The sequence below is a fragment of the Anoplopoma fimbria genome, chromosome 13, assembly GCF_027596085.1.
Source record: "Anoplopoma fimbria isolate UVic2021 breed Golden Eagle Sablefish chromosome 13, Afim_UVic_2022, whole genome shotgun sequence".
Lineage (NCBI taxonomy): Eukaryota > Metazoa > Chordata > Actinopteri > Perciformes > Anoplopomatidae > Anoplopoma > Anoplopoma fimbria.
The window spans coordinates 7,077,737-7,100,769 of NC_072461.1; the positions used below are offsets into that span (position 1 = coordinate 7,077,737).

The window sequence follows — 23,033 nt, forward strand, 5'->3', positions numbered from 1 at the left end:
AGACTTCCCAAAAATCGGATTCGCCTTAAACGCCCCACCGTCGCTCGTTACACGTCATCACTGTGCGACTGTTTACAGTGGGCAATGTATGACATGTCGCTTCAGTTCCACTCATAGACTCTTTTTACCCCGTTGCCTTGTGTCTTAGGTAGGATGACCATGGATGTGACTTTCCTGGGGACCGGCTCGGCCTACCCGTCTCCTCACCGCGGGGCCTCGGCTCTGGTGCTGCGGACACAAGGGGAGTGCTGGCTGTTTGACTGCGGGGAGGGAACCCAGACCCAACTGATGAAGAGCCAGCTCAGAGCCGGTGAGTCAGTGCAGTTCCTCGTCCTGCCTGCCTAAAAAATATGTGTGTGAAACTTAAACAAAGTCTTAAAAGTTCTTGAAAACCAGCCTTGAATGAACTTTTCTTCCAGTGTACCTACCACTCCAACTCCATCCTAGTGAGGCTTCTCTGTAACGTTAAGTCTTCTTTTCCAAAAAATTCAATGTCATTTAGGATGGTTTTATGATGAATGTTCAAGCACAGGAAAATGGTACAAAACGATTTATTTGAGTGCTTTAATATACTTGCTTATCACTCCTGTCACTTTTAAATGACATTGCTTTTGCCATGACTGGAAGATTACTTTTTTTTTTTAAATCTCAGGTGAATTTAGCCTTATCCTCTGCCAGAGCTGAGAAGATTTTGGACTACAATGAATGACTGATGTGATAACTACCAAACACTTAACCTTCTTTATTTACTGCATTTTTAATCCAGTGTTTCAACTCGCCACATTACCATCATACCACCTGTTGAATATGAATTGATATGTTGTGTTTTATTTACCCAGGTCGAATCACCAAGGTTTTCATCTCGCACTTGCATGGAGATCACCTGTTTGGTCTGCCTGGTCTCCTTTGCACTGTGAGCCTCAACACCAACCCCGAGCAGCAGAACCTGAACTGTGTGGACATCTACGGGCCACGGGGCCTCCGCCACTTTCTAAGGGTGACACTTGGCCTCACAGGATCCCAGCTGGTCTTCCCTTATGCAGGCATGTCCAAAATGTAAACCTCTAGTGTGTCCACACTACTGCAGTTTTGAAAACACTGGTGATCTATTAGTACCACAGCCAATATAAACTATGGGTTGCACATTCTCATAGGAAATTTAACCCTAACCTTCAGGAGGAGATATTACAGTTCATTCAGATATTGGGGTTTTTTCTAACTCTGCATACTAGTTAATCAGTTTTGTCACTTTCTGTCAAAATGAGTATATCTACAACTTTAAAAACTTAGGTAGTAAAAATGTATTGTATAGTATAGTATAGTTTTTGCAGCAGAGCAAACCTACCCTGCAGGTTGAGTGTGTATGCTACACAATTGATTGCTGCCCATACCAAGACAAATTTGGTTTGACATATACCTTGAATTATTTTTTTCATTCATAGAACATGTAGCCTTTGCAAATGAAGAATATATTTTTCACAACTTCATCAGGTCGTAGCTATGCTACGGCTATTATGTTTACATTTTTTATTTTATTATATAGAAACGACAACACATTTTCAACCCTCTTTATTTTCTGTACTTGACACATATATTAATTTACCACCTACAGCCCCATTTACTTTATTCGTTTTTTATCATTTTAATTTTTTATCGTACTTAATTCTCATTTACTCTGCTTTCAACTCATCTATATTATGTATGTTGCTGTAGTACATGAGCTGGAGCCCACAACTGACCAGAGTCCAGAAGAGGGACAGCTCAGCCTGGAGGTAAGGGACTGATTTTCATGTTATTCCTGCATGGTAATAAATCACACTTTAGTGCTCTATATAGTTCAAAACCCCATACAACACACTTTCAATCGGGCTGGACAGATGTACCATGCAAATATTAGTCTCTAGATTTCATTCATTTTATCTATGATATAAAAGAGGGCAGTCTTCATGTCTTATTTGTCTACTGGCCTACAGTATTGGTTTCCCACATATTCAGGCCCGACCCGACTCAAACCGCTGTGGACTATTTTTGTTAACCCTACTCCACACTGAAAACAACCAAAGAATGTAATGGGCTTCAACCTATCGCACCTTAGCATATTTTTGCATTCATGACGTATAACAAAATCCATATGTACTTTGTCCCTATGTATTATACTTGAAGACTTTCCTTGTGATGTCGATTTATATCCTTTACTTTATCTGCATCCGTTTGGCAATGTTAACATGTGAGATTTAAAACTGAGGTGTCCAATTGTCGACTAAGTAAATCAGCCTTAATTGTAGCTTGGTTCCCATTAATTTATTAAAACTTATTTGAAAATCTTTTCTCAGCCCAAGAGACAGTGGTAACTGTGTTCTTCACCCACACAGGAGCTTGTAATCTTTAATGTTTTGTGTTGTGTCTCTTCAGATGACAGCGGAGTGTGGTCCTCTGCACCCACAGGAGCAGCCGGGCAGGACGATCTTCCTGGATGTCTCCAGTGACAGTTACCTCCTCTTTGAAGACAAGCAGTTTGTGGTCAAGGCCTTCAGGTTGTTTCACCGCGTCCCCTCCTTCGGTTTTTGCATTCAGGAGCATGATCGACCCGGAAGACTGAAGACTGAGCTACTGAAGGAACTAGGTAAATGCACTTCACATCTTTTTGTGTTACTTTTTCATTTACTCTTTTATTTACTTATTTACAGCTGTAGTGAAAGATACATAAAAATAATAAAAAATCTACACCCTACCAGTATCCGTTAAATATTTTAAATGATTCCACAGTTAAGTATCCATGGATTTGTGTTTCTAATTGTACAATGAAAGCATGAAATCACAACATGAAGTTAATAAGAGAAATGCATTTTACAGGATACGATGTGACGGGCTGACTTGGAGATCGTCAATATTTTACTGTTCTTAACACAAAACAAAACGTTTTTCAATACCTTCATGCTGACTTGCCAATATATGTGGCAATTAGGATTCCAAAATTAAACTATTTTCAATACTAATATAGATTTAATTTATTTTTTGCAAAAATAATTTCATTTCAAATAATGTCAGGTTTTTCAATAACTTCCATGTAATGTGACCCACAGACTCAAATAGAATATCAACATGTATCACATTTTTAATGATTTTTTATGGCATATAATATTATGGGTTTTTTATGATTTCTTTATTGCATATTATACTATGACATTTTGTATGACCTACTTTGACTTTTTTATTGCATACTATACTGTAGCTTTTTTAATGTTACTTTTTAACATACCCAAACTTAGATCCCATATACACATAGGTCACCCAATACTATGACACATTTGTGGAACAATATGCTATTTTGTATTTTGTGTCCCCCCTAGGCCTGAAACCAGGGCCGCTTTATGGGCGGCTGAAAGCTGGTGAGCCTGTAACTCTGGAGAGCGGGCTCGTCGTTCTGTCTAGTGAGGTGCTGGAAGAAGCTATTCCTGGTAGGAAAGTCTGCATCTTTGGAGACTGCAGCTCAGTTCTTGGGGAAGGACCACTGAGGTTATGCAATGAAGCAGATGTTCTGATTCATGAGGCCACACTTGGGGATGAGCACCGAGAGAAAGCAGTGGACCACGGACACAGTACACCTGGAATGGCGGCAGCGGTGGCTCGGGCTTGCTGTGCGCGGAGGCTGGTGCTATACCACTTCAGCCAGAGGTACAAACCCTGCTCCTTGCAGAAGGAAGGGGACGAGGACAATGTGTCAGAGCTCAAGAGGCAGGCGGAAGATGCTCTACAGGACAGTGGTGTAGAAGTGACTCTGGCTGAGGACTTTCTTACTCTGCCCATTCCTCTCAGAAGACCATAGTAATGAACTACTAATGTAGTTTTTATATTGCCTGATTACATACTGACAATCTCAGTTCAAGTTCAGCTCACTTACTAGGTTAAGCTTTCATCTGTCGTTATCAGTATGATGGAGTTTAGATATTTTGTAATGAGACTGTAGATGTTCAAAGTGGGTGAGTCTGAGCACTTTTATGACTTATCTTACATTTTTGCTGAAAGAAGTTGAGCTTGACAGCTCTCTCTTGACTTTGGAAACAGCAGTCAACAAAACAATCTCTGCTCAAGGTTCCTTTCTTGTTTTCAACCGTATCACACAGTTTTCATCAGCAGATCCACTGTCAAGCCCAGACAATTTGAAAGTTTGAACATCTCTGTATGATTCCATGACAACTGATCAACTAATTGCTATACAACAATGTATTGACAAGTAAATATCCAATTCAGACCAAAATTCAATCTAATTTATTAAGTAGAAAGTCTCTCAATGAAATAGCATGAATAATCAAGTTGTACGTTTCGGTTGTGTTTTCTTTCAGTTTGTAGTGTTGACACATAAAACGGTACTAAACCAATATAATATGAATCTGAAAAATATGCAGCCGTCTCTAAAACTTTTATTATTGTTATTTCTGGATCTGTACACAAGGTTTTTAAGTACAACAGAAAATACATAATTATGTTTTACAAAAATTTTAAATGTCTATATTTCTGGATGTATGTTTTCAAATTCCGTAGGTGTGTATTCACAAAGGTGTATTTTGTTTTCATCAGTGGCTCGAGTTGTCTTTTTTCAATACCACAACTTCTGTCATTTATTTTTCCTTTTTAAACTTTAAAACAAAATATGTAATACATTTGTGTAGTGTTTTCTGAATGACAGAGATTTCAATAAAATAGGGTAGTGAATAACCTACTACTTCCGCTACTTAATGGCCTTTACATTTGTTTATAACTCATGAACCACTTCTCACATACTTGTGAGAGGCATCATTGGAGTCAGAAGACATTTTTTGACTTTGAATTTCTATTACTTTTTAATTACTTTTTGTCACACTATAGTATGATAGTACTTTTTTGACTTTTTTAATAACTTTTTCGACATACTATACTTTTATTTATAGTTTTTTCGACTTTTTATGACATACATAACATACTGTACTATACTTTTCCCCGGGCATTCATTTATACACTTCAACGGGATGGGTTAATTACTTTTTGTCACATATTTGAGAAATAACGACATTGTGGGACTTTTTAATACTATTTTTTGATTATTATTATTAATTATTATACTATGACTTTTTAATAACTTTTTTCGACATTATATACTTTTGATATATATTTTTTCGACATTTACTATGACATACTATGACTTTAACATACTATTCTATGACTTTTTCGACATACTTTGACATTTTCATGACTTTCATGAATTTTTTATGACATATTTATACTTTTTATGACATACTTTTTATGACTTTTTTTTTTTTCGACATACTATACTATGACTTTTTCATGACATACTATACTATGAATCTTTTGACTATATTCAACATACTATTCTATTACTTTTTAATTACTTTTTGTCACATATAGTATGACTTTTTAATAACTTTTTTAATAACTTTTTTCGACATAATATACTTTTGCATATATATTACTTTTTTCGACATACTATTATGACTTATTTATCAGTTTTTTCGACATTATATACTATGACATACTTTATGACTTCTTTCGACATACTGTACTATGACTTTTTCGTGACTTGTTGACACACTATACTATGACTTTTTATGACTTTATTCGACATACTATACTTTGACATTTTCATGACTTTTTATCAATATTGTATACTATGACTTTTTTCAACATACTATACTATGACTTTTTTTGACTTTTTTCGACATACTACTTCTATGACTTTTTCGACATACAATGACATACTTTTTTATGACTTTTTACAAAATACTGAACTAGGATTTTTTTCGTCATACTATACTATGAATCTTTATGAATATATTCAACATACTATTCTATTACTTTTTAATTACTTTTTTCGACATGATATACTTTTGCATATATATTACTTTTTTCGACATACTATACTATGACATACTTTATGACTTTTTACGACATACTATTCTATGACTTTTGACTTTTTTCGACATACTGTACTGTGACTTTTCATGACTTTTTTCGACATACAATACTATAACGTTTTTATGACTTTTTACGAAATACTGAACTAGGATTTTTTTCGTCATACTATACTATGACTTTCGACATACTATACTATGAATCTTTGACTATATTCAACATACTATTCTATTACTTTTTAATTACTTTTTGTCACACTATAGTATGACTTTTTAATAACTTTTTTAATAACTTTTTTCGACATAATATACTTTTGCATATATATTACTTTTTTCGACATACTATACTATGACTTATTTATCAGTTTTTTCGACATTATATACTATGACATACTTTATGACTTCTTTCGACATACTGTACTATGACTTTTTCATGACTTTTGTCGACACACTATACTATGACTTTTTATGACTATTCGACATACTATACTTTGACATTTTCATGACTTTTTATCAATATTGTATACTATGACATACTTTATGACTTTTTTCGACATACTATTCTATGACTTTTTTATGACTTTTTTCGACATACTACATTATTACTTTTTTATGACTTTTTCCGACATACTATACTGTGACTTTTTTCAACATACTATACTATGACTTTTTTGACTTTTATTTTGACTTTTTTTCATGATATACTTTTGCATAAAATTAGTTTTTCGCATACTATACTACTGAGCAACATCTTGACTTTTTTCAGACATACTATTCTTGCAAATTTTTTGAAATACATGGTCATTTTTTTTCTGACTTTTGCGACATACTTTGAGTACTGTGACTTTTTCAACATACTATACTATGACTTTTTTGACAAGTTTTTCACATGGATTTATACTTTTGCCATTCTTCCTTAGACTTCCAGTTCTGTCATATATACTATGACAGCCATTTTCATGACTCTCCAGACATACTATGGGTTTATGACTTTGGGCCAGTTGGTCACAGACTTTTTCCGACATACTTTGTTATAGCTGTGTGAATTCGGGTCATTGTCTTTTTGAACCTTCCCATCTGAGGTACTGAGACTTTTTCTATGACTTTTTCAGGACATACTGTACTATTGACTTTCCTTCATGTGACTTTTTTGACAAACTACATGATGCTGCCACCACCATGTTTTTATGGGATTGTTTTACTGACAGGAGAGGTTTTCGTCATACTATACTGCCATTTATTCAACATACTGGTGGATTCTCCATGACTTTTTTTACTTTTTGGACTTTATACTTTTGCACTACTATTATCTTCTGGACTCAGCTATGACATACTTTATGACTTTGGAGGACATACTATTGTATGACTTTTGACTTTTTCGACAACTGTATCTCTGACTTTTCATGACTTTTTTCGACATACCTTACTACAATCTTTGGGTTTTTTATGAGGCCAGGTTAGTTCTGGTCATCCCATGACTTCTTCCATTTAAGGATTATGGACCACTGTGCTCTTAGGAACCTTGAGTGCTGCAGAAATTCTTTTGTAACCTGGCCAGATCTGTTTGCCACAATTCTGTCTTTGAGCTCCACTATGGGCAGTTCCTTCGAACTCATGATTCTCATTTGTTCTGACATGCACTGTGAGCTGTAAGGTCTTATATAGACAGGTGTATACTTTCCTAATCAAGTCCAATCAGTTTAATTAATACAGCTGGACTCCAATGACTTTAGAACCATCTCAAGGAGGATCAGAAGAAATGGACAGCATGTGAGTTTATGAGTGTCACAGCAAAGGGTCTGAATACTTATGACCATGTGATATTTCAGTTTTTCGACATTTTTTAATAAATTTTAAAGGGGTCTGAATACTTTCCGTACCCACTGTACTATGACTTTTTTGACTTTTTTCGACATGATATACTTTTGCATATATATTACTTTTTCGACATACTATACTATGACATACTTTATGACTTTTTACGACATACTATTCTATGACTTTTTTGACTTTTTTCGACATACTACATAATACTTTTTTATGACTTTTTCCGACATACTATACTGTGACTTTTTCCGACATACTGTACTATGACTTTTTCATGACTTTTTACGACATACTAAATCAAAAAGTCATAGTATTGTATGTCGAAAACATTTATGAAACAGTCATAGTACAGTAAGTCGTAAGTCATAAAGTATATCATAGTATACAATATTGAAAAGTCATAAAAATGTCATGGTATAGTATGTCGAATAAAGTCACAAAAAGTCATAGTACAGTATGTCGGAAAAAGTCATAAAAAAGTAATAATGTATGTTGAAAAAAGTCATAAAAAAGTTTGTGTATAGTATGTTGAAAAAGGTCCTAGGTTAGTATTTCGTAAAAAATTATAAAAATGTCAAAGTATAGTATGTCGTAAAAAGTCCTAGTGACTTTTGTTGACACGCTATTCTATGACTTTTTTCGACATACTGTACTGTGACTTTTTCATGACTTTTTTCGACATTGTATACTACAACGTACTTTATTACTTTTTTCTATTGATTACTTTTTTGTCACACTATAGTATGACATACATTAAGACTTTTTTGACATACTATGCTATGAATTTTTATGACTTTATTCGACATACTATACTATGTCTTTTATATTACTTTTTTCAGTATTGTATAATATGAAGTACTTTGACATTTTGCGACATACTATTTTATGACTTTTTTCAAAATACTATACTATGACTTTTTTATGACTTTTTTCGACATATTACAATAGGACTTTTTCATGACTTTTTTCGACATACTATATTATCAATTTTTATGACTTTTTTGCAACATACTATACTATGACTTTTTTATGACTTTTTTGACACACAATTCAATATTTTTTTTTCATATACTGTGCTATGAATTTTTGATGAATTATTTCGACATACAATACTATGACTTTTTTTTTACCATAGTATGCTATGACATATTTGATCAATTTCTTCAACAGAAACAGCCTTTTTTTAGTTTTTTCAAAATATTATAGTTTGAGTTTTTATTACTTTTTTCGACACCCTTTTCTATGCCATTTCACAACTCTTTTCAACATGCTAGGCTATGAATATGACATGCTATATTATGGGTTTTTTATTACTTTTTTTTAACTTGCTATTCATTGAGTTTTTATTATTTTTTTAGGACTTTTTAAGAGATAATATACCTTGCCTTTTCCAACATGCTACATACTATACTATGAGTTTTTTGACTTTTTTCGACATGCTATACTTAGACTTTTCTAGGCTGTTTTTCGACATTCTATACTTTGACTTTTACATTTTTTACATGCTATAATATGACTTTTTCTTTTTCATACATGCTATATATAACTCTTTTAGGACTTTTTTTTAGGAAACATAAGACCTTTTAATGCCATGACTTTTTACGAAATACTAAACTAGGACTTTATTCGACATACTATGCCCAAACTTTCTTTTGACTTTTTTCGACATACTACATTATTACTTTTTTATGACTTTTTACGACATACTATACAGTGACTTTTTACGACATACTGTACTATGACTTTTTCATGACTTTTTACGAAATACTAAACTAGGACTTTTTTCGACATACTGTACTATGACTTTTTAAAGATTTTTTACAATTTTCTTTGTGACTTCTTTATGACCTTTCATGACATACTATACCTTGACCTTTTTCAGACATTATAATGTGACTTTTTTCTACACACTATACTATTTCTTTTTTAGACATACTCAACTATAATTTGTTCAGCCGTTCTACACTAGGACTTTATATCTTTACTTTTTTAATCACACTATACAATAACTTTTTTTTACTTTTATTGACATATGGTAGTATGTCTTTTTGACAAACTATACTGACTTTTTATAACTTTTTTCAACTTGCTTTACTATGATCTTTTTCATGACTTCTCATGACATTGTGATGGAATTATAATCAATTAGTTATTTATGTTTTTCTTAATGGCATCGTACTGTATATTTGATATTTCATACTTTAGCATGATTCTCCATTACATATTTCACAATGCCTTTTTTAATGGCATTATTATTATTTTCATGACATATTACACTGTGACATTTTTTATTAAACTTCAAAATAAAGAATTGTTTATAGCATACTTAAATTAGACTTTTGTATAGCGCCCTATGGAAAGCGCTGAACACTCCATGTCATAATTCACCCATTCAAACATTTATTCGATGATGCCAGAGGCTACCCTGCAAGGTGCCACCTGCCCACTGAGACCTAAAACAAATTCTTATTCACACACCGATGAAACAACCTTTGGTAGCAATTTGCTGTTACACATCTTGTTTGCTCTTCAAGTGGTCTGTAACCGATAGTTGACTTTTCACAACAATTTTTTATGTTATACTATACTATGACTTTTGCCATGAAACTGTTTATGGTATGCTATACTTGTTGACACTTTGTTTCAACAAAAATACCAAAGTCACCTAATTCATTTTGTAGAAATTCTCCGAATGTAATTGTATGGATAACCATGTAGTAGGTTTCAATCATACCGGTGTTTTCTTTATGCTTCCAGATTTAACACATAACTCGGTACTAATCCAATTTAGTCTTATAAACAGTTATGTGTGACGATAAAGAACATACAGTCATCTTTGCACCTTTTCCAGAGCTTTATTTCTGGATCTGTACACAAGGTATTAAAGTACAACAGAAATACAAAATAATGTTTAAACAAAAAAAGTCAATGTTTATGTACAATTCTTATAAACAATAAAGATAGCTTCTTGAACATTTCTCATAGTGAAGTTTTTGATTGTCTATAATTCTGGATATACATTTTTAAGTTTTGTAGTTTTTTATTCACAAAGGTGTTTTTGTTTTCATCAAAGGACTTTTCTTTTTTCAAAACCACAACTGCTATATCTGTTTTTCCTTTTTAAACTTCAAAACACAATACAAAATATAAAATAAATTTGTTTGGTGCTGTCTTGCACACACAAGTCTCATACCAGAGATATCAATAAAATATCACATTTTGGAGAGTTCACAGGGTGGTGAAAAACCTACTTCTACTACTTAATGGCCTTTACATTCTGACAGTTTTTCTGAGTCTTTGTACAAACCACAGGTGAAATAAATATCACTGCACTGCTAAAGCTAGAAGAGCTTTGAGGACCTACTGCATTATGCACATTGCATTAAAAGAGAAACTAGCTCCCCACATACTTAGAGCAGAAGCCATCCCTTTACCATCAAGACAAATATAGTTGACGGTATGAAAAAAGGAAAGAAAGAAAAAGAAAAGAAAAGAGAAGGATGAGCGTCTTTTACAAATGGCTGCAAGTTTTGAAGGCAAAAATCGCAACATTGAGTAATATCAATAAGTCTTCAGGTAAATCCGTTTTCAGTGGTACACTGGAGAAACAGACACAGCTGGCATGCGTGGTTTCAGCTGTGTCCCGGGATCATGAATTTCCAAAGAGAGAAACAAAGTTTAAACACCAAGTCAACTGGTAAAATGCAAAACTCAAAATATCTGTACATATCTACAAATTATTGCCTTTTGTCAAGGAATCAAATTAAAACCTTTGTATTAACATAGATTCACAAGTGTAAGAGGTCAGTTAATAGACTTTTTAAAGGCTATTTGCTAATTATTTACATAAAATGCAGAAGTGAATATCTTCTCTGATGCTGGGCTTGGAAAATGAATTACTTGATAAAACTGAATAATGGATTATAAGCATGAATCCCATCGGTTTACACGTAATGGTGAATTACTACATTTATGACATGACAAACACGATGTACCCCTGAAACAAACTAATTATTCATAGCACAATGCATAGATAAATTAAGTAAACACTACTACTGCATCCAATCAACTGATGATGACCCGCAAAACATTAAAAAAAAATTCACAATTCTGGACTGCTCCATTTCTGCTACTAGACTCCAAGTGACTGTTGACTAGATTATACAAGGCATTCTCTAGTCAGTACAGGTTAGGCAGAGATTGAATACAAAATCTAAGTGGCTTTAAATAAAGAGATAATACTGCTAGCAGCTTGCTAAGTGGCCTGAAAATGGCATTACTTAATTTAAGAGCATACTCTGACATTATCTTTACTACAAAAAAGGACACCTACAGCTAAACTTGCATTAGAGTAGCATTATTGAAGGTATTAAACTAAATCGCAGGAAAGGTAAAAGTCAATGTAATAAATACACACTTTACAGCACCTGATAATGTCAAAGTTTAAATTACTAATTATTTAACCAATATCTTTGCATTTCAATATTGCTGCTATGGTTTGTTTTTCTGACAAATACCTGTTTAGAAAGAGGCAGTTTAAAAAAAAAAAAATCCAACTGTAAAAATCCAGGGACTTCCATAATGTTACTCTGCACAGGTATTCTTCATGAGCTATTTAAAGTTACAAATTAGGGACTTTAGTTTGGGTTTGACTAAATGGGATTAAAACTAAAATAATAATCACATGTTCCAGTTAAGCCATTTAGAAAAGTTGAAAAAGTAAACAAGCAGACCAACTGCAGACAAGCTTCCACAGGAGAAAATGAAAAGAAAACCAAACTGAAAGGCCTTAGCAGCTGAAACCACCACACTCCAAGCTAATCTCCATGCTAGTGTTGCTCTTCATACAATATCTAGCCAAGTTTATTTGGGGACTAATATAACCATTTGCACCAGTCTGGTTACTAAAGTACCTGTAAACCAAACATTAAGTTTAAAAAGTACCACTTCAAACAACAAAGACAAGCAACTAAATACTGAGACTAGAGGCAGAAAACTGAGCCAATTTTGGCAGCTGAAAAGAATGGCAGGATAACATACTGTAGCTCTGAAGATGTGAGGAAGGAAGATACACAACTCTCCTACTGCAGCCTCTGGGCCCCTCCATACATGGACATTACACATCTCAAGACCGCAAAACGATAATAAAATAAATGGCTATAAACTCTTGAGAGAAATCAAGATTTTAGTTCTATATGATAGACATCACTGATGTCATATTACACAAAAAATGAAAACAAAAAAGTAATATATATATACATATATAATTTTTTTTAACAAATTGGATTCTCCAGTGAGGTCAGTCTTATGTACAAGTGGGATAAGGGGTTTCAAAAGGGAAGAACAAGGGATGAAGATGAGGAAGATCACTCTGACTGAAGTGCTGCAGTGTGCTGTGTGTGGTGCCGTGCATGTGCTCCCAGAAACCCATTTGGCTCCCCGCTGCCAGCCAAACTCCCGAAGTCTGTGACAGAGACTGCCATTTTGGCGCCAGTGATCCGATGGTGGTGCGATGATGTCCGTCGCGCTTCGAAGTCCACTCCAAGGTTACCCACAGACACGTCATTGATAAAGGAGTCAGGTAGGGCCATCTTGAGTCTCTTGGAGGGCCGCTCACAGTCCTTGTTGACGCACACTCCTCCTAGCTGGCCAAGATCAGAGTGGTAGAAGCCGGCGTCGAGCATGTTGAGGCAGTCGGGGTCTGCGCCGTTAGAAGGGAAACCAAGGGATTCGTCATGGTTCAGGGACCCACGATGGAGACTTTCCAGTGGAGGAAAACTGTAGGAGTCCATGCAACCAACGTCTGCAGGGTTGCACACTGTGGCTACAGTGTTACTCAAAGCTGCAAAGAGACAAGACACAAATTTAATATTGTAAAACTGGAGGGAATAAGAGACTCAGGTCGAGAAACATGCCGATTGATATAATGCTACATTATGAACAACTTATCTGTGTTGAAATCGAACAAAGCAAAGCTAGTAATGTTGGAAGCACCGTTGCTGACAGCTGACAAACAGTTCAGTAAAAATAATTATTTGGCAAAGGTAAATTATAACCTTATCATGATGTGTCCTCGTGTAATCTTGTAAAAATGTATTTTTTACTTCCTATTTTATTTGAATAGTTTGTTTTAATGCAAATAACCAATATAGATGACTATAACAAAGTAAAAGGAAACATTAAGAATTTTAAACATTTATGTAAACAAAACAAAAACAAAGAACTGACGGAGCCTTGTCTACCAGCTGCTATAACAAAACAAACAACAAAAGACATCTATTGACAAAAATATTTGCTCCAATTTTTCTTGTGTTGATGCGATCCGTGAGTCTTATGATCTGTTGCACCACTAATAATATGCCATTAAAATATTTTATAAAAATATAGTATAGTGTGCCATAAAACTGTCTAACATGCTATAGTGTAGTATGCATAATATAGTTTACCATATATAGCCATATATAGTCGTAAAAAAAAAAAAAAATAATAATAAAAAAAATATATAATAATGATGATAATCACAGTGTAGTGTGCCATTAAAATGTCACTAGAATTACCGCATCACGGTTGTATGCCTCAGCAAACCAGTCCTGTTGCAGTTTACATCATGTCTGTCCAGAATGTCATCATTTTAACATTTGTGTGAAATTGTCATGATTAGCATATGAATTCTTAAGGTTTGACCAAAAACATGTTTTGTAAGGTCACAGTGCTCCCTAACCGCAGAGTTCTAATCAGTTCATCCTTGAGCACAAGTGGACATTTGTGCCAATTTAAGAAATTTGCTCAAGGCATTCCTAACATACCGCATACTTCAGAAGAGGACAGACGGACAACTAAAAAAAGTCATTGTATAGCATGTCAGAAAAAAGTAAAAGTATAGTTTGCCGAATACAGTGTCATTAAAAAGACGTAGTATAGTATGCCATTAAAAAAATAATAGTTTAGTTTGAATAAGTCTAGTGTGCAGAATAAGGTCCCATTACTGACCTGTTAGGTCGCTGGCAGTGATGGAGTTAAGCAGGCTGAGCTGTTGGTCTGTGGTGGTGTCCAGTCTTCCTCCTCCACCTGCACCTGAACACACAGAGGAGGAACTGTCCACTGCCAGTCCCTCTGCTTCATCCACCAGCCTATCCATCAGGTCACTGGATAAAAAGAATCATGTTAATTGGGGGTTTCTTCATAATTACATTTTTTCAGAGCTCAATGTATCAAGCATAACATTTTTTTAAAAAAAACACAAAAGGAATGAAACCAGTTGTACCAATTCTTCTTCTGCCACTTACGTTACACCAGGATAGCTGCTGTATTTTTTCTTCCCAAATCGATTCTGCTGCACAAAGAAGTCAAAGCGCTCTGACTTTTTCCACATGTAGTAAAACGCCACACATTCAGCTACTGTTCGTGTTGTGACCTGTGGGGGGGGAGTTATTAATTAAATGTGTAAATTTGTATTATGTGTAAAACATCTTGTTTCGCAAGAGCATGAAATAAAACTCACTTTATGTTTCTGTATGAGGTGAAAATTCTTGTCATACATCTGTAGTGCGTGCTCAAAGTTCTTGCATTCCTCTTCTGACCACGATGGTGACTTTTCTGAAATGAAACCAGAAACATATTAATACATTTTTGGTGGTGCACAGTTGCACACAATATGTAGACGAAAGGGTAGACCAACTACGTAAATTTTAAACCCAGGACTTGTATAACTCCCAAAATGATTACTAAAAAGATTAGCACATGGACACAAATTAGGAAGTTATCAAATATCTAAATCATTGTCATGTTTGAAAGTCAATCACAACATGACAGCACACATAAAGATTAGGATGCAACTAATAAAAATAAATTAAAAAAAGTACGGTAAAGTGACTAAAAGAAAAAACGATATCCCCTGTACATTGTGTAATGCAATGACATACAACAGAAGATTGTTTAAACAAAATTTTGAAAATGGGTAAGCAAAGAGTCTGCAGGTGAGGCTTTTCAAATAATAAAACTGTTGGGGAAACACCGATTACCCAAATAGTTAGTCAATTAAAATACACAACTCAGCAAATACATGGAGAGAGCCAAGTTTGACACAATGAGCAATTTGAATGCAACAAAAAATATTTTTGGCAATGCTGAAAGAGCCCATAGTAAAATAAATTACCATCAACATATCAGTTACATTGGCCTGATGGCAGAAATGACAGGTTCTACATATATCCACTAGAAAACCGGTTCCTGTGTTTACCTTTTGAGGACTTCACACGGTTGCAGTGTCTCTCTAGTGCTTCGCGGATGTTGTAGTTGCACTTGACAAGCTCATACAAAGCCTAAGTGGAAAGAGTGGATTGGTCAAGACTGGAATTTTGGCAAAATAAAAAAAACACATGTAATTTAGAAAACAATTAATCTGAAGAATTCACATCACAATTGCTACAGTATATGGTAGGGGTGCCATCAAAATTGATCGAAATTAGCTTTTTCAAATCAAAAACAGAATTGAGGATTCTCCCAGTATTTATTTTCCCCTCCACCCCTGCTTACTTGCACACGTACAAATAAAACAGCAACTCAAAGACGACACAGAGTAGCCTGCAGCTGTACTTTTTGAGGCACCACTGCCAATGACGGAGTCAGAAATGAATGAGGAACAACAGAACTGGGAAATACCTCTGCCTTCCTACAGTTGCCGATGTGGCAAAATTTTGCATCCTTGTTGTGTTGTGTTAACGACAAACAAGTCTGTAGAAAAACTACAGTTTGTAGGCAATTCTAAACCATAGGCAACCCCAACCTACACAACAAATATGGATGGACATATTCGCAGCATCACGGACATCATAAAAATAAAAAGATTTGACTGACTCGATTACACCAGGATCTGGTGGCTTTTTGAAGGTGAGGAAACTCGTACTGTTGCTGTAAAGCAGCTATTCTCAACCACTGGTGGGCCTCAGCGCTTTGTCTAGTGGGCCGTGGAGGTACTGCTAAATGGTTGGATTCAATTTAAAAAATGTTGGGGTAAACTTTTAAGCTTGTTATTTTTATATCATAATGAAAGTAAGCAAAATATTTATTTTGGTCAGTACAGCTGACAGTGGCAAAACACATATTTACAGCCCAGTTTATTTTTTTTTTGTGATGTTTTTTCCTCATTTATTTGTCTTAAACATTCTGAGGACCATCTTTCCAATCAGAATTGGGCCTTAAATTACAAAGGATTAAGAACCACTGTTGAAAGGTACCCTTCTGCCATTTAGTGGTTTCTTCTTTCTGTATTTAACAGTTTGTTCCAATTGACTGGTGAAATAAGTTAATTACATTTTAAATAAATTTAACCTAATTGCCTTAGTGTGGTATATTCCAAAAAAACATTTCAGTTATAGCACACATTTACCACTTAGCCCATCTTTTAAAAAAAAAACATTTTTTGCTGAAAAATAATATCAAACCCAAACCTTAAAATTGAAAGAATTGTGACACCCCTAGTATGGTGAATGAAAAACGATGTACACTGCTCATCAATATGAAAGGATTGATAAATACAAGACAAACCTGCTCATCATCTCGAATGTGCATCCAGGGTTTGTCACATCCTGTCTTTTCATTTGTAGTCCGTGACAACACGTCAGACAGGAAAGTCCTAACCTTGTTTTCTGGCAATTTACCTGGGCTCCATAATAACTCGTCTTCATCCTCATAAACTGCAAAATAAAGTACATTACATTAAGATTAGTCACCATGTTTGTATTACAGGGATACACAAATAGCAGTATTGGGTATCATTGTGTACTAGTACTACTACTACTACTACTATTACTACATATCACTGCACACGATAACTTGAAGGCAATATCATGTTAACCTCCCATTAGTTGAGCCTAAAAAGCTGCTCAGTTGCAATGTACTCAAATACAATTACTTGTAATTGTACTTTGTCTGAAATAAGTGGCATCTTATCATGTCTTTATTGTATGGATAAATACAATGTAAGCAATCACATTAAAGAACACATGCTAAAATAAAGTCACCTTTCTCCCCATCTTTGTAGTGACACAGGCCAGAAGGAACCTCTGCTTGATACTGTGATCCCACCATTATTTCCTATGATGAAAATCAAAACACAGTAAAGAGCAGTTTAGCCAACCAGTGATGATTCAACTTAAAACATGTATCCCTCTTAATGCGTTCCAAAATGTGCCATTTACCTTTCTGGAGTCTTCTGGGCTTGGGCCATCTTCATCACACTCTGACTCTTTATCGCCATCAGAGATAGCGTTGGCTGATAAAAGGAAAAACGACAAATGAATACCTTGAAATGACACTACATGGGTTCTTAGGTCTGACGCGTTAGCTACCAAACTAAACTACGAATCGGGACAACTCCAGGGGGTTGGTTGAAACGCAGAGGCAGCAGCACAGCCACAGCTGCCAACTTGCTCGACGGCACCCATCATGGACAGGCGACGAGAGGCCAAGCAACAAAGGCCGCTAGCGCCTTTGGGAATCCCTGCCCGGAAGTGCAAAGGACAGAGCGACAATGGAAAGCAAGGTTGAGGCCAAAGTGGCCAGAGGCCTACAGGGGCACCGAATAATAGGAACCTTGCAGACCCAGACTAAATGCCTCCCCTCTTACAATTCCAGACATTTGAAGACCTTGAATATCAAAATATACATTTATGATGTGATGAAGGAACTGCAGGGACCCTGTTAATCAACAATAAAAATCAGCTGCACATTAAACCTAATGCAGTACTCTGCAAATATGCAAGAAAAGGCTCTTTTTTGTTTTGTTTTGTGCATGTTCCAACATATTTTGAATGTTCAACATTGCTAAAATAGTTCAAAATGTGTAGAAAAAGCAGCTTTATTTAGAAAATGATTTAGAAATTTGGGAAACAACAACATTTTAGATTGTATTATGTATACATATTTTGTTGAGCTAAAATGATAAGTCCATCGACAACAATCATAACCTGCAACTATTTTAATAATTGACTCATGTTAAAATATGCAAATATTGCACTAATTGCAGTTTCTGAATTGAAAGGATTTGCTGCTTTTATTTGTCTTATGTGAAAGAAAAATGAACGTCTTTACTTATGGATGTTTGAACTGAAAAGACATTTAATGACATCACAATAGCCTTTGGGAAATTGTGAAGGGAAAAGTCATTATAATCTGACATTTAATAGACCAAAAGATTAAAGCATATTAGAATAGAGGAAGACGTGAATTTATTATCAATTAATCGATAATTAAAATAATTGTTGCAAACCAAATATCTTGAATCCGGTAGCTTTTTTCCTTATTATTGCATGGCCCTGTATAGGCTTTAAACCTGCAAAGCTACAGACAAGAAATACTTTTTCAGGCATGGGCCACTTACATCGAAGTGTTCTTGGGAAGAAATCAGTAGCCTCATGGGAGGTGACTGAAGGGGTCAGATCATCAGCTGAGGACTGGGTCTCCTCTTCATAGTCCCCAGATAGCAGGTCTTTAGCTATTTCCTCCTAGAATGAAATAAAGAATAATATCTATTGTATACTGGGGAAGAGCAACAGGGATCAACAGAGTATTTGAAATACGTAGTGAAGATATTGTAATTCATATATTGTAATTTGAAAATATTTTTTTCCCAAATCTATCTATTCACGTTATTACAGAATTTATTTACCTTGTCCAGAGTCATGTCAGGCAGCTCATCAGTCAGGTCTCCAGAGGAGCTGTCTATACTGGAGCCTGCTGAGGCCTCGTAGCGATAGATGGCCAAAAGTTCCTCCAAAGGCATATTCCCTTCCTGGTAGAAAAACAGAGTGACAAAATTTGTAAAATACTGTGTATTTTTAGTGTTATACAAAATTCTGAGTGAAAAACCCAAAGCATTTTAATTAATATTCTGATTCTATTAATTCTGATTCTATTAATTTATATATAATAAAGGATTATCTTATCTTATATATTTGTATGTTTGTTTTTTGACCGAATCAGCAAACTTGGGATTAAAGCCAATTAACTGAATTTGTAAGGATAGTCTCTTTTACACTTTCACCAAGAGAAAATGTATGGATGCAACCATTGGAATGCATGTATACATGATCTTAGTTGACCTTTATTACTTGTAACATCTGCAGCTATGAATCAAGATGGCTTACCCTGATCATCATAAAGGTAACACAAGCAATAAACATTCTGTTACTAAAGCAGACTTTTCCCCAGTGAAAACACAGTGTCAAAATGTGTAGCCCTGCAAGATTAGGGAGACATAGACTTTTTTGAAAAAAAATTGAAATCACAAAATTTGTTACATTTACATCGGTAAATCTTATTTCAGGGCATTTCGTGCACACATCAGCTTACCTTTTCAAGATCTGCAATCTCTGAGCTGAAGTTTCTCCCTCCCTCCTGGGATTCTTCCTCCTCAAGAGTCCTCTCGTCATCATACTCATGAACTAACATTTCTGCTGTTGGGTCAAAGTCATGGTCCTCTGACGATAAAGAGCCAACTGAGTGAGAAAGAGAATCTTAAATGTCTCTAATCTTAGAGCACAAATGAGCTTAATTTTAATTCTACAAATTGAAGATGCACACTTAGAAAGACACATTCACATAATGACTATATTGCAATGAGAAAAGCATTGAATTTAGTCATTTTCAAATTCATTTTATCCAACAAAATTGTGACTAATATAACTTGATCTTGACATTTAAGTTAAGCAAATATATGTCATTAAAATACACACATTTAATTAGATACATCATAAACAGTGTATACGAATCATATTCTTACCTGGACTTGAACTCCCTAGGGAAGCCTGCAAAATAAATAAAACCAGAGCACACGTTAAATGAGTGAAATAGTTAAACACGGGTTCAACCATGATGCCAGCGCTTAAACCACAAATCAAGCAGCATGAAAAAAGGGCCTTTAATAGTTTGTATGGTGACTACCGGGAAGAGTTGTGCAAGAAAGCTGCATTTGCCGCTAACGTTACCTAAGATAGGTGGCTACAGAAAAGGTAGCCGAGGATGGACGCTAAACACGTATCTAAATACACAGGCATTTAAATGACGCCTTTGGTAGGAGGCGGTCGAAGTAGTAAATAGAGGAATACCTAGAGGGGTACAGTAGGATTTACGCAGTGTCGGCTACAGTCACAGTTTGCTAGCCAGCGAGCTAACCCTAAAGATCACCGATAACGTTATGCATCGGAAAATGTAAACACTCGTTTTAATTGCTTTGAGCTGCAATCGATAGAGTAAGATGCTGTTTACAAAACGTGTGCCGCTCATTTAGCCCGACTAGAAAAGACAAATGTCCATTCACAACAAACACGATATAATCTGTTATTTCCTTTAACTAGCAAGCTAACGTAAAATTTACGTATCAATTTACACAGCCGCTACACCGAAGCAGCTGAGCGAGCGAGGCGCAGCGGCCTTGTGGTGGAGGATCAGTCCAGACATTAAAGCATATTATAGAGGAATTAAAATGACAATTATGACATGAAACGCGCCACACTGAAGGAAAAAACTATTATGTCTTCAATCGATAACATAGAAATTAAAAATACAACACACAAGACATAGAAATATCGATTTAAGAACGATAGCTTCTCCCCTGTTTTCCCTCTTACCTCCGCCATATTGGTACCTTTAGCTGATGGGCTCGTTCTAGCGCAGTACCCGGATGAGCGCTCTGAGCCAATCAGAGATCCAGGTGACCGATCTAGTCGTGACGCCGTTTAAACTGACCACTGATCAGACTAACGACAATCATTTATAAACGGTATTAAATCTACTGTATGAAAATATAAGAAACATAAATGCAGAAATAAAATGGCCAATAGAGTCCCAAGGATCGTAGCATGGCGTTGAGCCTCTCACACAATGAGAAATGACCAGAACATTCCTAGGATGTTTTCTGAACATACAGCTGATTTCTGCTCGCCTCATTATTGTTTATTGCATTGTAAAAAGCTCGCTTTTGTCACCAATAACATGTTTGACATTACATGTTACCATAAACGCTTTTAATTGCGGCCGAAATGCCCTTAGATTGGAACTAGTGAGGTATCTCATTCCATATGATAACTTTAGCAATCTGTTGCGTCATTTTCACATATAGACTATATTCTTATACTTATACTAATACCAAACACTGGAGTGTCTTTTAAGAGAAGTAATGAGAGTGACAAATCACATATAAGATGGGGTCAAAATGTCACCAATATTTCCTATGCTGCATTTTTAAAGAAAACAATTACATCTCTAACAAATCTGCCCATAATACAGCCTGTCGCTCTTGTTCAAACACAATCAATGGCCATGGTTTTCTAATATTGTTGTGAAAGTTTTTCTACCCAAATTTCCATCCACCAATATCATGAATGAGAACTCATACATTTTCATGGGGAAATATCTGAACTCTCCCTTTAAGGCAAGGTTTGGATACCAAATAATGATTTATACTTAATATAATTATGAACCGTAATCTTTTTCAGAAATACATTTAAAAGTAGTGTTTTTTGGTGAACAGGCCAGCAGAGGGCAAAATAACCTTTTATAAGTATGCCTGCTTTACTCACTCCACTGAGATCCACTCCATCTTTCCTTCTTCCCTCCCTCCCTGGTTTGGATGACTGCGAAACCTCATCATAATTGATCATATACCAAAAACAGTTTGACTCTTTGGTCAGGCACCGGTAAAGGTGGACTTTACTGTACACTCATATCAACTGAAGACAATTTTACCCAACTTTCTGTTGTTTTGTTTTGATTATCAGGGTTGTGAAATAGTTCCATAGTGTTATATTGTGCACAGTAGAAGACACTTAACGGTTACTACTAGTTCAAAGTGAGTCCAACACTAGCTGCTGCTGTCAGAGAATAATGATGAAGATGTTTGTGCACAGGGCGCTGGTGATAAACTGCTTCCTAGCTGATCTTGATCAAGGACAGGATTGGCTTTCCTCCTGCAGGTTTAAAGAAACTTAGTCATGTGTTTTTGTTGTCAACATTTGTCTTGAACTTTTGCTGTCCGTTAAGTTTTATGTGTGACAGGCATAAAACAGGCAGGTGGATGCCTTTCTGTGTACAAGGAGGACCATTCATGGTTTGTCTTTTAAAAAGGCAGTACACTGTGAATACTAGATTTTCTGTTTGTCCAGTTTGGGCATTTAGCTAACTGCCAACATAAGGCCAGACCTGTAGATAGATGAGGAATGATGATGTCTCATATATTGGACCTTGCAATAGGCCTATTCACATTAGACAAAGGAGAGGGTCTGAAAGCTTGGCTGTGCTTGT

At 35.3% G+C, this 23,033-nt stretch overlaps 2 protein-coding genes across 2 annotated transcripts; one reads left to right on the forward strand and one right to left on the reverse strand.

The window, feature by feature from the left end:
• The first annotated feature begins 46 nt into the window (after nucleotides 1-46).
• elac1 (elaC ribonuclease Z 1) lies at nucleotides 47-4,715 on the forward strand. Its single transcript, XM_054611425.1, has 5 exons — nucleotides 47-310; nucleotides 840-1,043; nucleotides 1,714-1,772; nucleotides 2,413-2,623; nucleotides 3,351-4,715. Exons 1-5 carry the CDS (start codon nucleotides 154-156, stop codon nucleotides 3,824-3,826), a joined length of 1,107 nt encoding a protein of 368 aa, XP_054467400.1. The 5' UTR covers nucleotides 47-153; the 3' UTR covers nucleotides 3,827-4,715.
• A 5,863-nt stretch (nucleotides 4,716-10,578) lies between these two features.
• Nucleotides 10,579-21,399, reverse strand: mier3b (mesoderm induction early response 1, family member 3 b). Its single transcript, XM_054610702.1, has 13 exons — nucleotides 21,362-21,399; nucleotides 20,515-20,539; nucleotides 20,085-20,230; nucleotides 19,402-19,524; nucleotides 19,114-19,237; nucleotides 17,933-18,006; nucleotides 17,756-17,828; nucleotides 17,280-17,428; nucleotides 15,973-16,054; nucleotides 15,235-15,329; nucleotides 15,020-15,147; nucleotides 14,724-14,878; nucleotides 10,579-13,575 (listed from the first exon to the last, which is right to left on the reverse strand). Exons 1-13 carry the CDS (start codon nucleotides 21,368-21,370, stop codon nucleotides 13,100-13,102), a joined length of 1,659 nt encoding a protein of 552 aa, XP_054466677.1. The 5' UTR covers nucleotides 21,371-21,399; the 3' UTR covers nucleotides 10,579-13,099.
• Nucleotides 21,400-23,033: the final 1,634 nt, after the last annotated feature.